At 44.9% G+C, this 17,184-nt stretch overlaps 1 protein-coding gene across 2 annotated transcripts in view; it reads left to right on the top strand.

Annotated features, from left to right (window-relative positions):
* The window catches only part of LOC109446121 (uncharacterized), a 268,022-nt gene extending 260,976 nt beyond the window's left edge, over positions 1-7,046 (top strand). For both annotated transcript variants that reach the window (XR_012497513.2, XM_088791636.1), the window contains one exon: positions 6,111-7,046. Coding sequence is in view for 1 of the 2 variants with exons in the window: in XM_088791636.1 (XP_088647762.1) it covers positions 6,111-6,176 (66 nt within the window). In the remaining variant the exon portion in view is untranslated. The remainder of the gene's footprint in view (positions 1-6,110) is intronic.
* The last annotated feature ends 10,138 nt before the right edge of the window (positions 7,047-17,184 follow it).

Here is a 17,184-nt window from a genome sequence, read left to right on the forward strand (position 1 = left end):
AGCTGATTGACAGCAATCGTGCTGCCCTGACCACCACTGATTGCACTGAGTCCTTTGTGTTGGACGAGAGGGAAGCCACTGCCCACAGAGGGTATTGGCATGAAACCCCTCAAGGGTGCTCCATTCGCGTGACCTTCTGTTCAACAGGAATACTGTGTATTAGATAGTGACGAGCCAACTCAATCAAACCTTCAGTGTTGCAACGAGTAAATGCAAGGTTTACACAATGCAGTGACGTTTACTTGAATTCAAGTTGTACCCTGAACGACAATGAGCTGCGGTTCTGGTTCTCTGGGAGACACCCCGGACCCGGAGTGCGGGTACAGATAGGGTGACGGCATCCCATAGTTCCTGGCTGTATTAGGTTCCTATGGCTGCTGTAACACATTAGCACAAACTCAGTGACTTAAAACAACACACATTTATTCTCTTACAGTTTGGGAGGTCAGAAGCCTAAACTCAAAATATCAGTGGGGCTGTGTTCGTTCTGGAGGCTTTAGTAGACAATCCACTTCCCTGCCACTTTTAGCTTCTAGATGCTGTCTGCATTCTTTAGCTTCTGACCTCTTCCTTGAGAATCACTCCGATCTCTTGTTTCTATTGTCACATCTCCCACACTATGTCTCTGATCCTCCTGCCTCCCTCCTATAAGGACTCTTGTGATTACAATGGGCCACCTGGACAGCCCAGCATAATCTTCCTATCGCCAGGTCCTTAACTTAGTCACATCTTCATGGCCCCTTTACCAGGTAAGGTGACACATTAACAGGTTCCCGGGGTTAGGATGTGGACATCGTTGGGGGGCCATTATTCAGGCTACCACATCGGCTTTGCGATGTATTTTTTCAACAAGTTTACATTGTTGATGGTACTCATCTATCCAATGCTGTCCTATTTGGGCTTCAATTTCTACCCTGCTCACATACCCTGGAAGGGACAGGGCAAGGATCATGTGACTCCACCCTCTTTATCATGGCAATAGTTGGTGAATAGCTAATCTATTTTCTGGTTAGTGACCTATTATCCCCTTGACCTGCCTTTTATAGTTCTAAAGAATTTGGATGAAATTGCCCCGGTTGACCGTAGTGTCTTCGGACTAAAAAAGACCTACAGTTAGGACTGATAGCTGCCATGGAAGGCCATGCACAGCATGTATGAGCAGAAGAAGCCGGCTGATCAGGACGCAAGAGGAAACAGTTAGACAGACGTCGTGGCCTTAGAGAGATTGCGATATTCCCAGGTCCTGACCTTGTAGGGCCTTGCTGTGTTTCCTACACTTTTGTCTAAGTTCTCTCTGTGTCACTGCGATAAATCCCTGTTCCTGAGCCATTTGGAGTGACATTTGATTCCTTGCAACAGAAACAGCTCTACATAGAACAGTCTTTTTACCCCTTCATCCTTTAAAAGGGTGACGTATTCAACCCGTTAAACCAAAGATCCTGTGTTCAGGAGGGGTTTTCAAAAATGCCGAGAGCGGTGAGGAGGAGGTGGGATGGTTCTGCCTGTTGTTTCCTGATAGCAGAGGTGCTTCAGCTCCTGCACCCTGGTGGCTCTCACTTCCCACTTCTACTGCAGCCCTATGGGCAGACCCACGTTCTCTAACCCTGATCAGGACAGCGGGTTACCTGACAAGTTTCTCAGAGCTGACTTGCTGAGAGAACAAGCATACTCCTATGATCCTACCCTCCCCACATTATCTCAGCCCGTAGATCCAGACTTCTGCCTCCGTTTCCCTGTGCTGAACTCTGGTCCCTCCCTCTCAGCTTCCCCTGTCCTAGTTGGTGCAGGGTTGGCCGCCACTTGCTTTACTCCTAGACCTTGGTTGGGGTGGTGCTGTGACTGAGCCATCACTCAGCACCTTATTACTGAAGTGCCTTCTGCTGTCGAGACGGCCGTTGCAGCCCACCCACCAGGCACAGGCACCTACTCCCACCAGGCCTGAGTTTGCGTAGCCTTTGGACATCACGACCTGCACCTTCCACCTTCCCAGCAGGTTCCTCACGCTCAGGCCCCTGTTGTGTCAGATCAGGGGGTCCCTCTTTTTCCACACCAACAGGTGTGAGTGAGAACCCCACCACCTCACTCTCCTTGCCACTTCCTACCTGCCAAGGGTTAGGACTCTTCAGAAAACACCTGGCAATCCCAGAGCTATGGACTAATGATTTGATTTTTGCTCGGGAGCATGCGTTTTGTGATACAAAGTGTTAATGGGGTCTCTGCTGCCTCCAGTGCCTTAGTTGTCAGGGAAAAAATGAAGACGACCTACAACTGCTGAGGAGCCAGCTGGTGATTTAATTTTCTCTAATTTTTCTACCTCTGGGGAAATTGCCAAATTAATTGAAAGCCAGACCTCAACTCTGCTGCAACGTGTGAGTGGTTGCCCCAGGAGTGCAGGTCCATGGAGTCAGCTGGGAAGTCTCAGACACTGGGTCCTGTGGTGCAGGGCCACCTGGGGCTCCTGAGACAGTTGTTCCCGTGCCCCTGCTGCTGTGCCACAGGAGCCAGGGCACATCCCAGGGAAATCCTGCCTCGGCATTGCTGCTGAGAACTCTGCTTTCAGGTCACCTGCCTGGAGCTGCTCTTCAGTGTCATTTGTTTCCTTCCTCCTGGTGGGTCTTTCTACTGTGGAGCTGGTATTGTTTTGCCTTAAATTCTTGGGGGTGCCAGACAAGGCCTGGGTGTGTTGACAAGGCCTCAAGGTGCAATATGTTGGTTTCCTAAGCCCTGAGCACAGTGCTAAGTGCTCTGCAGTTGGCGCTCTAGCCTGAGATGGTGTTCTGTCTGCAGCCTGCAGCATTTCCCAGTTTATTTGGTCTTGGAACACTGGTTTTAGAGCACTGATGAACATCTCTCTCTAATAGTGTTCGGTGGAAGACGTTTAGGGAAATATTATCCTAAGATTTATCACACTCTATGGCAATGATTTATTTGCATGTCTGCCTTCCTTACCAGGCGGTGATTTCCTAAAGGGCAAGAAATGTATTTTATTCATCCTATCTCCAGCACCTAACACAGCTGCTGCTTCGTAGAATTGGTCCCCTAAGTAGCTCTTGCCGAAGTCACCAACAACTTCCATCTCTGTTTTCGTCTTATTGAAACTCCTACTAACATTTTACTTCATTTGCCACTCTTTCATCCTTTACGCACCTGTTTCCTCTTGGTTCCTGGGACACCATACCTCGCTGGGTTTCTTCCACAACACCAGCGACTCCTTTGCAGTCCCCCTGCTGAACCCCTCTCCCTGCCTGTTATCTAAGTATGGAAGTGCCCAGGGCTCATCCTTGGACAGTTCCTCTGCTCCAGCCACACTCTTTCTCCAGGTGACCTCAAGGAGATCCATGGAATAAAACACTTTATACAAGGTGGTGATCGTCGTGCTTAGATGTCTAGATGTGACCTTTCTCTTGAGCCCTAGACTCATGTCTAGCTGCCAATTTGACATCTCCTCTTAGATGCCAATAGTTGGCAAGTCCAAACTCTTGATTTTACCCAGCAAACCCGTTCACTTTCCAGTCCTTCCCATTTTAGTAAATTGCATCAGCACCTACTCAGCTGCTCATATCCAAACCCTAAATGTCATCCCCTTTGTTTCCCTTCCCTTTCAATCCATCAGGACGTCCTACTATGATCCTCTGTGATCGTTTGGATTACATTTGGCAAATATCCACTCCCATCCCCCTCTCTCTGTAGAGTAATATCCCCACCCCCATTAATATTGGACTTGGTCCAATTAGGGTGTTAGCAAATGTGTCCAGAGCTGAGACCCTGAGTTTGAAAAGTGTGGTTTGGCACTTACATGCTGTGTCTGTTATCAGTGTTACTTGTGAGCTCCAAACTCACTATTTGTTGCCTGAACTATGGAAAGGGATAGAGGCCTTTCCATCTTTTTCCTTTGCCAGGTGGCGTGATGTTAAGCTTTGTCTGTAGTGGGCACTGGATATGCCCAACTTCCTTTGTGCTCGCACCCGCCAGCCTGCAATGTCCTGCTCTCAGCGGGTGTTTCTGCTGGCCTGGTGACTGTGGGTCAGCTCTGGCTTAGGAACGAACCCAGGGAACTTCTCTGCCATCATATTTCTCTTGGACTATTCCTATAACCTCTTCACTGGTCCTTTTTCTTCCATTCTTGCTACTCTGCAGCATATCTTGATCCCAACTGATTAATGATTCTTCAATTATCATACATGAAGTTTTAATATATATCAGGTTGTGTTTTAGACTAATTTATCCTATTCTATCATACGGATCCATCTATTTATTTGATTTGGGGCCCTTAACACAGTATCATAATTACGGTATCTTTTTAAAGTACCCTCATATATGGAAGGGCAGGTCCTCTTCAATGCTCTTCACACATTTTTTCAGCCATTCTTTCCTGTTCACTCTTCCAGATGAATTTTAGAATAGTTTTTCATATTCCAAAAAACCCTCCACTATTATAAATTCATTTGGAAAAGGCATCATCTTTAGACTATTGAGTTTTTCCATCTAAGAGACTGACATCTATATTAGTTATCGTCTTTTATGTCCTCAGTAAAGCTTTCTGATTTTCATTATATAGGCCCTGCACTTTCTTTGTTAAGATTATTTGTAGGCATTTATGTTTTTGTTGCTGTTGTGCACAGGATTCTTTATTGTTCTGTTCCATTCTTCAAATGATTTCTGCTGCTATAGAGAGAAGTTATTGACTTGTGCATGTTTATTCTGTAATGAATCATTTTATGAATTCTCCTTATTAATTCTACACATTTCAATGGATTCTCTTGAGGTTTTGAGGTATGAAATCATGTTGACTATAAATAATGATGGTTTTTCTCCTCCTTTTCAATAATTATATCTCTTATGTTTTATATCTGATTATGCCAACCACAACGTCTAGAACAAAGTATAGAACAACCATAACAATAGTATTCTGGAAAAATTTTACATTCATATGCAAAAAAATGAACCCCTTTCTCACTCTATATACAAAATTTAACTCAAAATTAATCATAGACTAAAATGTAAGAGCTAAAACTATAAAACAGTAAGAAGAAAGCATAGGAGAAAAATAACCTTTGTGTCCTTGGGTTAGGCATTAATTTTTTAGGTAGGATACAAAAAGCATGAATCATGAAAAAAAAGATAAAGTAGACTTTATCAAAATCAAACTTTTGCTTTTTGAAAGACGTTCTTAAGAAAATGAAAAGATAAACCACATGAAGAAAATACTCGCAAAACACAGATCTGCTAAAGAACTCATATTCAGAATATATAAAGAAATCTCACAGCTCAATCATAAGAAGATAAACAACTCACTAAAAAAATAGATGCACAGTTTGAACAGATACCTCAACAAAAAAGATATTGGTGGCAAATCGACACATGAAAATATGCTCAGCATCATCAGTTATTAGAGAAATGGAAATTAAAACCAAATCAAGATACAACTGTACATTTACGATACAGCTCAAGTTAAACGACTGATAATACCCAGTGCTGGTGAGAATGCAGAGTAATCACAACTCTCGTGCAGCATCGGTGGGAAAACAGGACAGCATTTGTAAAGCAGTTTGGCAGTTTCTTATAAAGTTAAATATCGTATTTACTTAATATAATCCAGCATTCCTGGCCTAATATATTTACCCAATAAAAGTAAACATATATGTTTATGCAAAAACCTTTACACAAGTGTTTATAGAAGTTTTATTCATAATAGTCTGAAGCCCAAAGCAACCCACATGTCATTGAATGGATAAAAAAATTTTGGTGCATTTATACAATGGAATACCATTCATGCAACAACATGGATGCATCTCAAAAGCCATATGCCAAGTGAAGGAAGAAAGACACCAAACGCTGCTATCTGACTTTATTATATGACATTCCAGAGGAGGTCAAACTATTGGAACAGAAATCAGATCAATGGTTGACAGGGCTGGGGTCGGGGAGTGAATTAACTTTAAAAGAGCTTGAGGGATGTTTTTGGGGTGATGGAAATAGTTTATACGTATATTGAATGCCTTATTTGTGCATTAAATGACTGTACATATTTGCTAAAACCCATCATATTGTACACTTTAAAGGGGTAAATTATTAGCATACGCAAATTGTACCTCAATGTTGCCCTACAGCTGCCAAGCCATTTGTTCCCCGGCGCTCTTCCCAGGATTTCACAAGGGAGTGCCTCAGCAAACTGAGGCCCGATGGAGAGATATCGGAAAAGCTCCTTTGAGGCGAAGTCTCAGCAAACAGACCTGATGGAATTATATCAGCCCCTCCTCTTCAATGGATTCCTTGGAGATGTGCGTGTGTGAAGGCGAAGTTCAAACTGGAACACACTGGGAGCTTTCGGAAAGACAGCCAGCAGGCTACTAACACACAGATCTTGAGATGAACAACGATTACCTCTTTAGAAGTTTACCAATAAAAACTACACGTTGGTCCGATTCGGGATTCAGTCCCTGAGACTGTTCCCCTTGACCCGTGCTTATACTCTATTATTGGCTACTGTCTTTTCTTAACTCTGCGCTGCCCTTCTCCTTCCCCACAACCCACGTCATGCTGGACGCGACACCTCAACATAACTTTTTCTAAAGACATGGATACATAGGCAAAAAACAAAAAAAACCAAAAAAAAACAAAACAGTGTTCTTAGCTGTAATGCTTGTTTTGCTCTCTCTTTTAATGGGAATGTCATTATTTATGGATTTTTTTTTTGGCCACAGGTGTGATAAGAAGACATATTCTTTTTTATATTAAGGAAATTGCCTTTGTATCATTAAGATTTCTTAGCTCTAATAACAGAAATTGATTCTGGATGATTTAAGCAGAAAAAGAATTTGACAGGATCGTGGATAGCTCAGATAATCACCAGAAGGTCAGGAACAAAGGGAGTCTGGGTAGCGTGCTCTGAGCTCAGATCACGACAAAGAACAGAGAGGAACAGCTGCTGCCATCTTGGAATGTGGGATGCCACAGCTTGAAACACCAGCACTGCTGGCCCCTGGAGCCTGGATGCCATGACTTGTGCTTTTGTCACTGCTGTTCCCGCAAACTAATGTTGTTGCTATTACTGGAACCACTCTAAAAAGTTCTCTGCACTCAATAAAGCTTAAATTAAAACAGAAAAAACTTTTCTGCTGCCTGTCTTCTTTGCGCCACCATCTGAGCTTACGCCAAATGCCTCACTGTTGCTGCAAGAGTGGGACGCGTGCCCAGAACAGTGAGCATCTGTTTTCTCCAATTCTGTAGTCACTCTGCTTCCCACAAAAACTCACAGAGTAGGGAATTTCCCAAACATAGGGAGGGGGTTCAGATGTAGAGTGTCCTCTCACTAAAAAACGCCCATAAATGTCCACTTGCACCATCTATTCCTAGTATTTTAGAAAATGTTCCTTTTTAGGAATCAATGTTGAATCTTCAAAAATGATTTTTCTGTTCCTATTGAGATAATCATATAGTTTTTCTTATTTGACCCATTGATATTTTCTATAAACAGATTTACTCATATTAAAACAGCTTTGCATTCTTTGGGGTAACCCTACTTGGTTGTGGTAAATTATTCTTTTAATATACAGATGAATTCAATTTGCCGGTGTTTTGTCTAGAATTTTCACATCTGTGTTCATGAGTGAGATTGGTATTGTTTTCTTTTCTTTTATGCTGTCTCTTTGTCCACTTCAATGGTCTTCTGGACTCTTCCTCTCAGGGATACCACGCTCCCTGGTTGGGAGTGGAGCCCTGAAATCTTTTTCATAAACTACAAACTTGACTACAGCCCACATGGCTCATCAAGTGTTAGGAAATAAGGGGGATGGACACAGATATGATGGAAAAAGTCCAGATGCCTGAGGCACCCCGTAAATTACTCTGAGGGCTGACCATGTGCCAGCTGCTCAATTATTTAAGCTTCAACTTAAATAAGCTTCTTCTCTGTGGGTAGAAGTCAGATGACCCATGAGGATCCTTGGGACATGGAGACTGTAAGAGGAAACCTGAAAGGCCATCTCATCTACCTGTGTTTTATGGTTAGGAAAACGAAGCCCAGAGAAGGCAAGAGACTGTCCCAGGAAACCCTGCACATCCCTGGGCTTCCCTGACTCTCTGAGCCTTGCTCTCTTAAACATTCGACTTTTTCAGAGACAGAGCAGCCAAAAAACAGGTTTAGCCCCTGGTGTAGCATTTTCACCAGCAAAGGTTGGACAAGCTAAAACTGGTAACACAGGTGGTATTGATATGCTACATAGTTAGGCCCCAGGTCCCCCTCTAGACCCTTGAGCCCCAGGATATTATACAGATCCCTGCCAGCCTGCCCACCCCACACTAGTCCTGTCTAAAGATAAATTCAAGGAGTATCAAATATAGCGCATAGATTAATCAAGGGTTTGGGATCAGGCTGCCTGGATTCAAACCCCGCCTCTACCACATACCGTGTTTCCCCGAAAATAAGACCTAGCCAGACCATCAACCCTAATGCATCTTTTGGAGCAAAAATTAATATAAGACCCGGTCTTATTTTAATATAAGACCTGGTATAATTAATATAATATAATATAATATAATATAATATAATACCGGTCTTATATTAATTTTTGCTCCAAAAGATGCATTAGAGCTGATTGGCCAGCTAGGTCTTATTTTCAGGGAAACACGGTAGGAAGTAGGTGTCATAGAGTCCTGGAAGGGCTTACAGGCTGCGCTAAGAATTTTATTTTTTATCTGGAACACAATAAGTAAGAAGACACCAAAGGAATTTTAGGACAGGAAATACATGATCAGAACTGTATTTGTAAAAGACCATTTTGTTTGCAGAATGGAGAACAGATTGGAAGGGGGCAGGAGTAGGTGTGAGGAGATAATTTGGAGGCTACTGCAGGGCCCCAGAGAAGGGGTGGTGGCAGGTTGAGGGAGGGGGCAGCGAAGAAAGAGAGGAGTGGGAGGGAGCACTGAAAAGTTCGCTAAAAGGGAAAATTGACAGTGTTTAGTGGAAAGGGGGCTGCAGGAGAGGGAGGTGTCAGGAAATTCCTCACATTCTGTCTTGTGCGACTGGGGAGGGAGAGAGGCCATTCCCTGAGGTGGAAGACACTGAAAGGAGGTGCTCGTTTTCTGCATTTGTCCACATTTTTATGTTTGTGTGACTCAAATTCCATGGACGATTTTACTTTGAGGAAGTTTAAGAATAGCTGTGTGTATGGGGTGGTTGATGCCTCTGGGAAACGACAAAATGGCAGCTCGTCTTTCCTGCTATCTATGGACCCCGCACTGACACTTAGAAAATGACTTAGAGGATGGCACCAGAGCCCACTCCCAGCAAAGCAAAGGGAAGGAGGTTCTTGGCAGCCTTTCTGGAGGCAAAGTCTCAGCCCGGCTTTCCAAGCTCACTTTGCAGGAATTCATTCTACCTCCCAGCATTCCACATTCCCCAGAACCCAGGTTCTCCCAGGGAAGCCTCAGGCTGGGGACATCCATGTAACCCTATGCAGTAGGCATGAAGCAGTTGAACAGGATACCCCAAGGAAGCCATGTGAAGTTCCGCCTCCAGCCATTGGAGCGAAAGCCAGGCAGATCCCAGGCCCCAGTCCTGGAGGGTCCTGGGTTCCAGGCATCAAGATGACCTAATTCGTGGAACTCGGTGCAAAATGAAAAGCTGTGGGGCCCCGTGTTCAAATTATTAATAATTTCAAGACAACACTGACAGAACATTAAACCAAGCCCCGAACCTTACTGAGCACAGGTGGTATATCCATGAAACCAGCTCTGCCAGCTTTGGGGCGGTGGGGAATTAAGGATAAAGTCCCGCCCTGTTACCTGGACCAGGCCAGGCTGAGAAGGGCAGAGTCCTGATGAGTCCTAAAGCAGTGCTGCTCAAGTCTGCTGTGATTGGGCGTCACCAGGGGATGTTAACAGGCAGATTCTAACCCAGGACGTCTGGCTGGCATGGGGCCTGGGCTTCTGTTTCTCACTCGGTCCACGGGGGTGCCTAATGCTGATTGTCCTCAGCCCCCACTCTGAGTAGCAAGGTGCCAAGAGACACCTTAGGTCAAGTAAGTACACACAGGTGATGAGGACCTGGGCATTGGTTTTTCTTTTCATCCCAGTTTCTCAGGCTACCACAGCTTCCTATCTGTAGGAACCTGGCACAGCCAATGGGAGAACACCTGCATGTTTGACTTACCTGTTGTTATAGGAGGCAGACTGGATTTAAGTTAAAGATAGGAAATTTCGATCTGCTAAAGGTGGGTTGTCTGTGTCAAGCCTATTACTAATAGCAATAACAGCAACAATAAAATCACATTACCTTGCAGCTTATATTTATTGAGTGCAAACCACGTGCTAGAGACAGAAATAAGCACTTTACAGGCATTGTCTTTTTCATGGTTTATAACTATATTTAATTGAAAATTAATAATAATAGCTAATACATATGTGCAAGGACCTCCTATCAGTGATTATATTATATATTAACTTATTTAAAGCTATACAAAATTTTTACTATTAATTTTCATGAATTATCTGGTATACACCTTCTAACATCCCTGTAGTAGGCAGTACTATTATGCCCATTTTACAGATGTGAAGACCGAGAAGTGTTCACCAACTTGCCCATGCCTGGCTCCAAAGTCTGTGCTCTCAAACACTGTCAAGTATTTGGTCCTAGTTGTGAAGAACCTGGAATGGATTGAGTGTTGGCCATCACAGGACAACAGGCTCTCACAGATGAGAATTCATTTGATCCTCTAGCCACCCTATGAAGCAGTGCTAGATAAAGAGATTGAGGCGAGCAGATGTTCAGTGACTTGTCCAAGTTCACAGTCAGTAAGTGGGAGATGTGAGAAACAGGAAACTGGGGCTCTGTGAGCACTGCACCCGGTACCTTCTCCACTGGAAGGGCGATGGGATGGGGGATGTTTAAAGATGCAGACACTCAGCTCCAAGTCTGATGAGTTCAGGTGATGGCTCCAGGGAAGGGAGAAGCCCAGGGACAGAGCTGGGTGCTCAGTGCTCCCAGGAGTGGCCTTTCCAGCAGCTGGTGCTGGGCTTCTGCTTCCAGGGGAGGAGTGGGGGTCTGAAGTTACCTCTTCCCAAGCACTTTCCTTTGCCTTTCCCACGGTCAGACAGGCTAAGACTCTCAGGTAGAAGACCGACTCCACCTCTCACTGGCAAATCGTCCTCAGTTTCAGTCCAGTGGAATTCATCACAGTCCGTCCCTAACTGGCTTGTTAGGATGAAATTAGTGAACCCATGGAGAGCTCTGCGATCTGGCTCTTCCTCCAATCAACAGATGCTGTCTTCCTGCAAAGCGCTTTCACCTTGGGATGTTTGGTGGGACCAACAGCAGGGCCCCTGAGCGGAGGGGCTAGGCACAGCACCCAGGCCTCCACCCTTCTCCAGACCTCAGTTCCACTGAGATTTTGGGAAGCAGCTCATTGTTGAGATTCCTTCCCATCCATATGGAGCATATATTACCTTCAAAGAAAATGACACCAATGTTCTCTCAGAGTGCGGTAGACTAGCGATAGCTCACACTGGGGTCGGAAGGTCTTGGTTCTGATCCCAGCGTTGCCATTGGGTAGCTGTGTGCTTTTGGGATTACCACCAAACCTCTCTGGGCCATGGTATCCCCAACGAAAGCATGAAGGAGTTAGATTGAATTTAATTTTTTTTTAAAAGTCCCCTGAGCTCCCACTCCAAGCTGGGCAAAGGATGGGGCACTGGGGTATACAATTAAAGAATCCAAGCTGGGGCAGAGGAACACTCCAGGGTGGGATACATCGTCTGCTAGCTATGTTTGGCTCTGGCATTCTAGAATCATGCCCATCCTCACCCTTGACTCCCACCATCGGCGAACAAATAAGTATGACTCTTGCTAGTCCTTGCTCTTAGACCAGGTATCCATTCTGGTTAAAGAAAAAGTCCCTTCGATGACAATCTTACATTCTGAACCACTGGATTAGTATCGCGTCTGTCCCCAACAAGGTCCTCTCACTAGTGAAAGTCCAGTGGCTTCCAAAGTTCAGATCCAGTGATATTAGACGTGCCCTTGAGTTTCTTTGGGCTGGAGAAGACAGACATTGTGAGGTCACCCCTGATAATCTCCCAGCTCAGCTGTACCCTTTTCCAGGAGGCCTCTGGGTGGTGCTTCAAATCAGCTGGCCGGGAGGTTTATGTCTTAGTAATTCAACAACTATAGCAGCTGGTTCTTTTCCCTTAAGATTTAATACTTGTCATTTATCTGTGTCAAAATTGCAAAGGAGCAAGTTTCCAAAGACAGATTTATTATGTGTGCGGAGTGTCTCAGGTGCAGCAGTGCATAGAGATGGGCTGAATCCCATATTTTCCCTGGGTTTTTGTTCTATAAAAATAGCCATTTTTACTTTGCATTCAGACAAGTGAGAAATATACAATCTTGAGCTGTGAGTCACCACAGGGCACTCACAGAAAGTAACATTATTACAAAACTGGGTTCTAACTATTGGTTTCAGGATCAGCTGCCAGGCTTGCACAAGTGTTGGCTGATGCAAGGAGCAAGCTGTCACCACAACTGGCTACATAATTTGTGAGGCTCAGTGCAGAAATGAAAATGCGGGTCCCAAAGGTTAAAAAGCAGGAAAAAATGCTGTTACAGATAAAGCTTGTTCCTTTCTTCTAAAATCTCTCTCTCTCTCTCTCTCTCTCTCTCTCTCTCTCTCTCTCTCTCTCTCTCTCTCGTCATAGTATTTTTCATTTGCTATTAATGTTGTTCTAAGAAAAATTAAAGTTTTCAGTTATTAGCATGAATTTTACTGTTCCTCTTTATATTGTGCAATGCAAATTTAATTTCAAATATAAGAGCATTCAATTTCTATATTGCAGCTCCTCCCGAGATGGTGCCTTGGAGCTGGCCAAAGTGACAAACCCAAGCCAGGGTCAGGAAGGTAGAAGAAGGAAGAGAGATCTCCCCTAGGCATGGAGGTGGCTGAAGGGGTGCTCAAAGCATGGGGACACTTGCAGGACAGTATGGATCCTCACTGGTGTCCTGGGGCCCCTTTCCATGTTACAAGGTGCATGCATGCTTTCCTGGCCTGAGAACGGCCAGCTTCCCCCTCTTGCCAGCCTCAAGACTGAGGTTTCCTATAGCCACTGGGGGTGTGAGACTGAAGAAATCAGGCCAGGCATCTCCCCTTAGCCATGAGCTCACCCCCCCTAAGCACAGTAGATGGATTCCCCCACAGACTTTTAAATGTCCCTGCTGGGATGTCTTGGTACCTGGATTGAGGGCAGGAGAGAGGCTCAGTCCCCTAGAGACTTGGCCTCTGGCTGGCCATCCACCAGAAGCATTGTGGTGCTGTCAAGCCCCACCTCCAGATGTTGCTTGTAGGGTGTGTGCTGAGCCCCAATCCTCCCTGTGCCTTGCTTGTGGTGGAGGGCTTCCGTGGTTGTGGGGTGGAGGCTGGGAAGAGAGAAACTCTGTAGGACCCCAAGAATGGTTTGGGGGAGGTGGACATGAGTGATCTGAGGCTCTAAGCCCCTGTGATGCTCCATCGTCCCATCAGACCTCACTTAGAAAACACAAGTTCACAGACAACATTATCAAGAATTTCAAGACGGTAACCACCGAGCATTAAAGCCCAAGCGCAGGCCCTTCGGAGGAAGCAGCTGTAGATGACGGCGCTTTCCACAGGCCCACCCTGGTAGTAACCCTAGATCCGCAGTGTGGCTTGGGACTGCCACTGCGCTGCCTGGACATCCAAGGGGCTCCGGCCCCTTCAGGACTGTCCCACAGCAGGCCAGTGGGGTGTCAGGGCCACATGGTGGAGAGGAAGAAACGCTGGACTGAGAGGCAGAAACAGTGGTCTCTAGTCCTGCTTCTGACCCTATTGCGTATGTGACCTTAGGAGTCATTTCACTTTCCTACAGGTTTTCGGCCCACAGGGTGAGGATGATAATGTCTCCTTTCTCCTGTGCCTCCCCAGGACACTACACACAGAACTCTGAATGTAACTTATGCAAGTGTCTTTAATCCTTACCGTGTTTCCCCAAAAATAAGACTTTGCCAGACAATCAGCTCTAATGTGTCTTTTGGAGCAAAAATTAATGTAAGACCTGGTATTTACTATGTTATGTTATATTATATTGTATTGTATTATATTATATTATATTATATTATATTATATTATATTATATTATATTATATTATATTATATTATATTAAAGACCCAGTCTTATATTATAGTAAAATAAGACTGGTCTTATATTAAGTTTTGCTCCAAAAGACGCATTAGAGCTGATTGTCCAGCTAGGTCTTATTTTCGGGGAAACACGGTAGGAAGTAGGTGTCATAGCGTCACAGGGATAAAGAGAAAGTAGAAGCCAACTGTGTTAGTTTCCTGCTTCAGGCTTCAATTCCTCCCTCAACATTTCCACTAAGAGGTCAACCTGCCTCTGCTGGAACATTTCTTGTGACAGAGAGCTCGCTGCCTTCCAAGGTGTCTCATTCAATGGCTGGACAGCTCCAAGTGTTGTAAAGTACCTAGAATAGTTCCAGCACATATTAGGTCCTCAATACATATGTGTTAATGATCACAAAATTCTTTATGTTGAGCCAAAATCTCCCTTTCTGTAGTTTTCATCGGCGGTTTTAGTTCTCCTGTCTGGGGTAGAATAAGAAAGCCTAGTTCATCTTCAGGAAATTAAAGCAGGTGCTCCTCTCTGGGCTCCCTGCCCCGTGTCCTGCTTCAATGTAAACATCAGCTAAGATGGTCTGAGTGCACTCACCATCAGACTGTGGCGCTCGGTATCAGACACAACATACCTGACATGCTCTTTCCTCCCAGATAGAGCCCAATGGGTTCCATTGAGTATGGTCACCCATCCCCCATCTGTTGGAAGAGCTGCGCTGTAAGAGGCTGTGGAATAGGAGCTGGCTTCTCCTCGCTACCGCAGGGCTTGAATTGCCTCACCTCCCCCCTTGAGGTACTTCTGACCAGGCAGTAATACCTCTCACCTCAGGGTGTCAGCTTCCAGTGCGAGGGCCTGCTCACTCCTGTGGCCCCATGAACATGGAGACGTGCTAAAGAATCAAATAGCTCATGCTGTACAAGCAGGTGCCCAGTGATATAGTGGAAATGACCTTGACACCTAACTGATGAACAGTCAAGCTCTAAAGCCAGACATCTCCTGTAGGTTACTGAGTGGTCCTGGCCTCCACTTCATGAACTCCTTGATTCTCCCATGTCAGGGAAGGCAGTCTGTCCCTCTGCTGGGAGAGTAACTTCAGGCCTCCATGTTTCCTCGTGTAGATCTTTTCACTTGGAACATTCTTCCTGTCTTCCCTGCCTCAACCTTCAAGATTTAGCTTGCAAGTTGCTAATGTAAAAAAACATTCTTAGCTTGCAGGCCACACAAAAACAGGCTGCAGACCCTATTTGGTCCATGGGCTATGGTTTGCCGACCTCTGATTTAGGAACTACCCAGTAAGAATATGTTTTTGATGAATCAGATGGCACTTCCCAAAGAGATAAAACTGGCATTTATTTTGGCCTGCACTCTACTTAATACCTCAAAGTCTTGCTACTCCTCCTCAGTGATTAAAATATCAGGATATCACCCCCCTGTTCAAAATCTTCACTTCTTCATAGATACCATAGTTCCGTTTCATGAGCCAGTGCTGACCTTAAGAGATAACTTACCTACTATCTAATTAATGCTGTAAGGAAGGATTACAGATCAAATGCTTCTAAAAACAAAGTCATCATTTTTGGTAGACAGCCTCCAACATTAAACTGACTTATGGTCAATAACCCTAAGGAACAAGTTAACTAATTCAGTCACATCGTCATATATTTTGCAAACAATTTAGCTTTGAGAGGGTACCAGGAAACTATATTTCTCAAGGTTAAATGTTCCATGGGTACTTGCAGAGATGTTTTATGAATAAGATAGGTATTTGGTCCACTGGCTTTAAATTTGTTCTAAGCAGAAATTATTGCTGTTTGTGCTCAGATGGAGAACTTTTGGAGCTCCACTGCCCTTTTGTCTGTGCAATGGTGTGTATCCCAAATGCTTCCTGAGGAGGATCTTGGCCCACCAAGGACTCCTTCGGCCTGTCTCTTTGCCTTCTATTCCTGCTCGTGCCCTTGCCAGGCTCCTCAGCTTTCCAACAGGGGCATTGGTCCTGACTATCAGGAAATTTGCCTTATGCTCAAGTCAGCAACGTGGCGAGCTATAACACATGCCAGGTGCCCACAAAAGTGTCTACCTGGAAACCCCGTCGGGCAGTTGAGAGAGTCCTGAATGGTTAGAGAATTGTCAAAAAATGTAGTCAGCCCATGAATTCTGCTCTTCCAGTGGTTCTGATACCTTGGGCAGCTCAAAGCCACTACTCATAATCTGATGAAAACTGTAGACCCTCTCCTCAGGGGGAAAAAAAATTGCTTTAAATTTCAGGAGTCCTTGTGCAAATAGAGAAATACCAGAAACCAAGGCATCCCCTCTCCCACTCTCTCTCCTTTCTCTAACCCCATGGGTTTCCATGCTCTAAACCCATGCCAGGATGAAGCCAGGCGGCAGAGATGTTTTGTCCCTACCTCGTGGGAGTGTTTTCCTGGATGGCGTTTTGGGATTATCCATCCACTCACCTTCAGGGACACGTCTGGATTTAAGATATTGTTGAGGACATTGTTTAGTACATCACCCCTGCCCTGCAAATGAGGCTCCATCCATGGGGGGATTTCTCTCTGTGGCTCCAGCACCATTCCTGTACTTCTCTCGGAGAACAGTTTTTTATTTGATTCACTATTTATTTTTATTTCTATATGCTGTGAATAATGTAAGTCGGTGGCTCTCCATCCTGGCCTCACTTTAGAATCACAAGGGAGCTTTTGCAACATACAGATGCCAGTGCAGACCAATTAAATTGTGGTCTCTGGGGCGGGGCCTGGGAGTGTGTTTCAGAAGCTCCCCAGTGTCCCTACTGTGCAGTCAGGGTTGAGACAATTGATGCCTGGTGACCCATCCTCCTTGGCATTTGATGGCTGTGAGAAGCAAACACATAGGCTCTTGTGATGGCCGTGGGTATCCTCTCCTCTCTCCTGACATCTTACTAGCCTGTGGGTCTCATTTTCCAGCTGTCAACACATTTTGATTGTGACTTTATTTTGTAGTAACATTTTTTATCTTAATTGGAGACTGTTTGTGGATAACCTATATGAGTTTGCTGGAGCTAAA

The sequence above is a fragment of the Rhinolophus sinicus genome, chromosome 14, assembly GCF_057876585.1.
Source record: "Rhinolophus sinicus isolate RSI-liver-muscle chromosome 14, RSI-T2T, whole genome shotgun sequence".
NCBI lineage: Eukaryota > Metazoa > Chordata > Mammalia > Chiroptera > Rhinolophidae > Rhinolophus > Rhinolophus sinicus.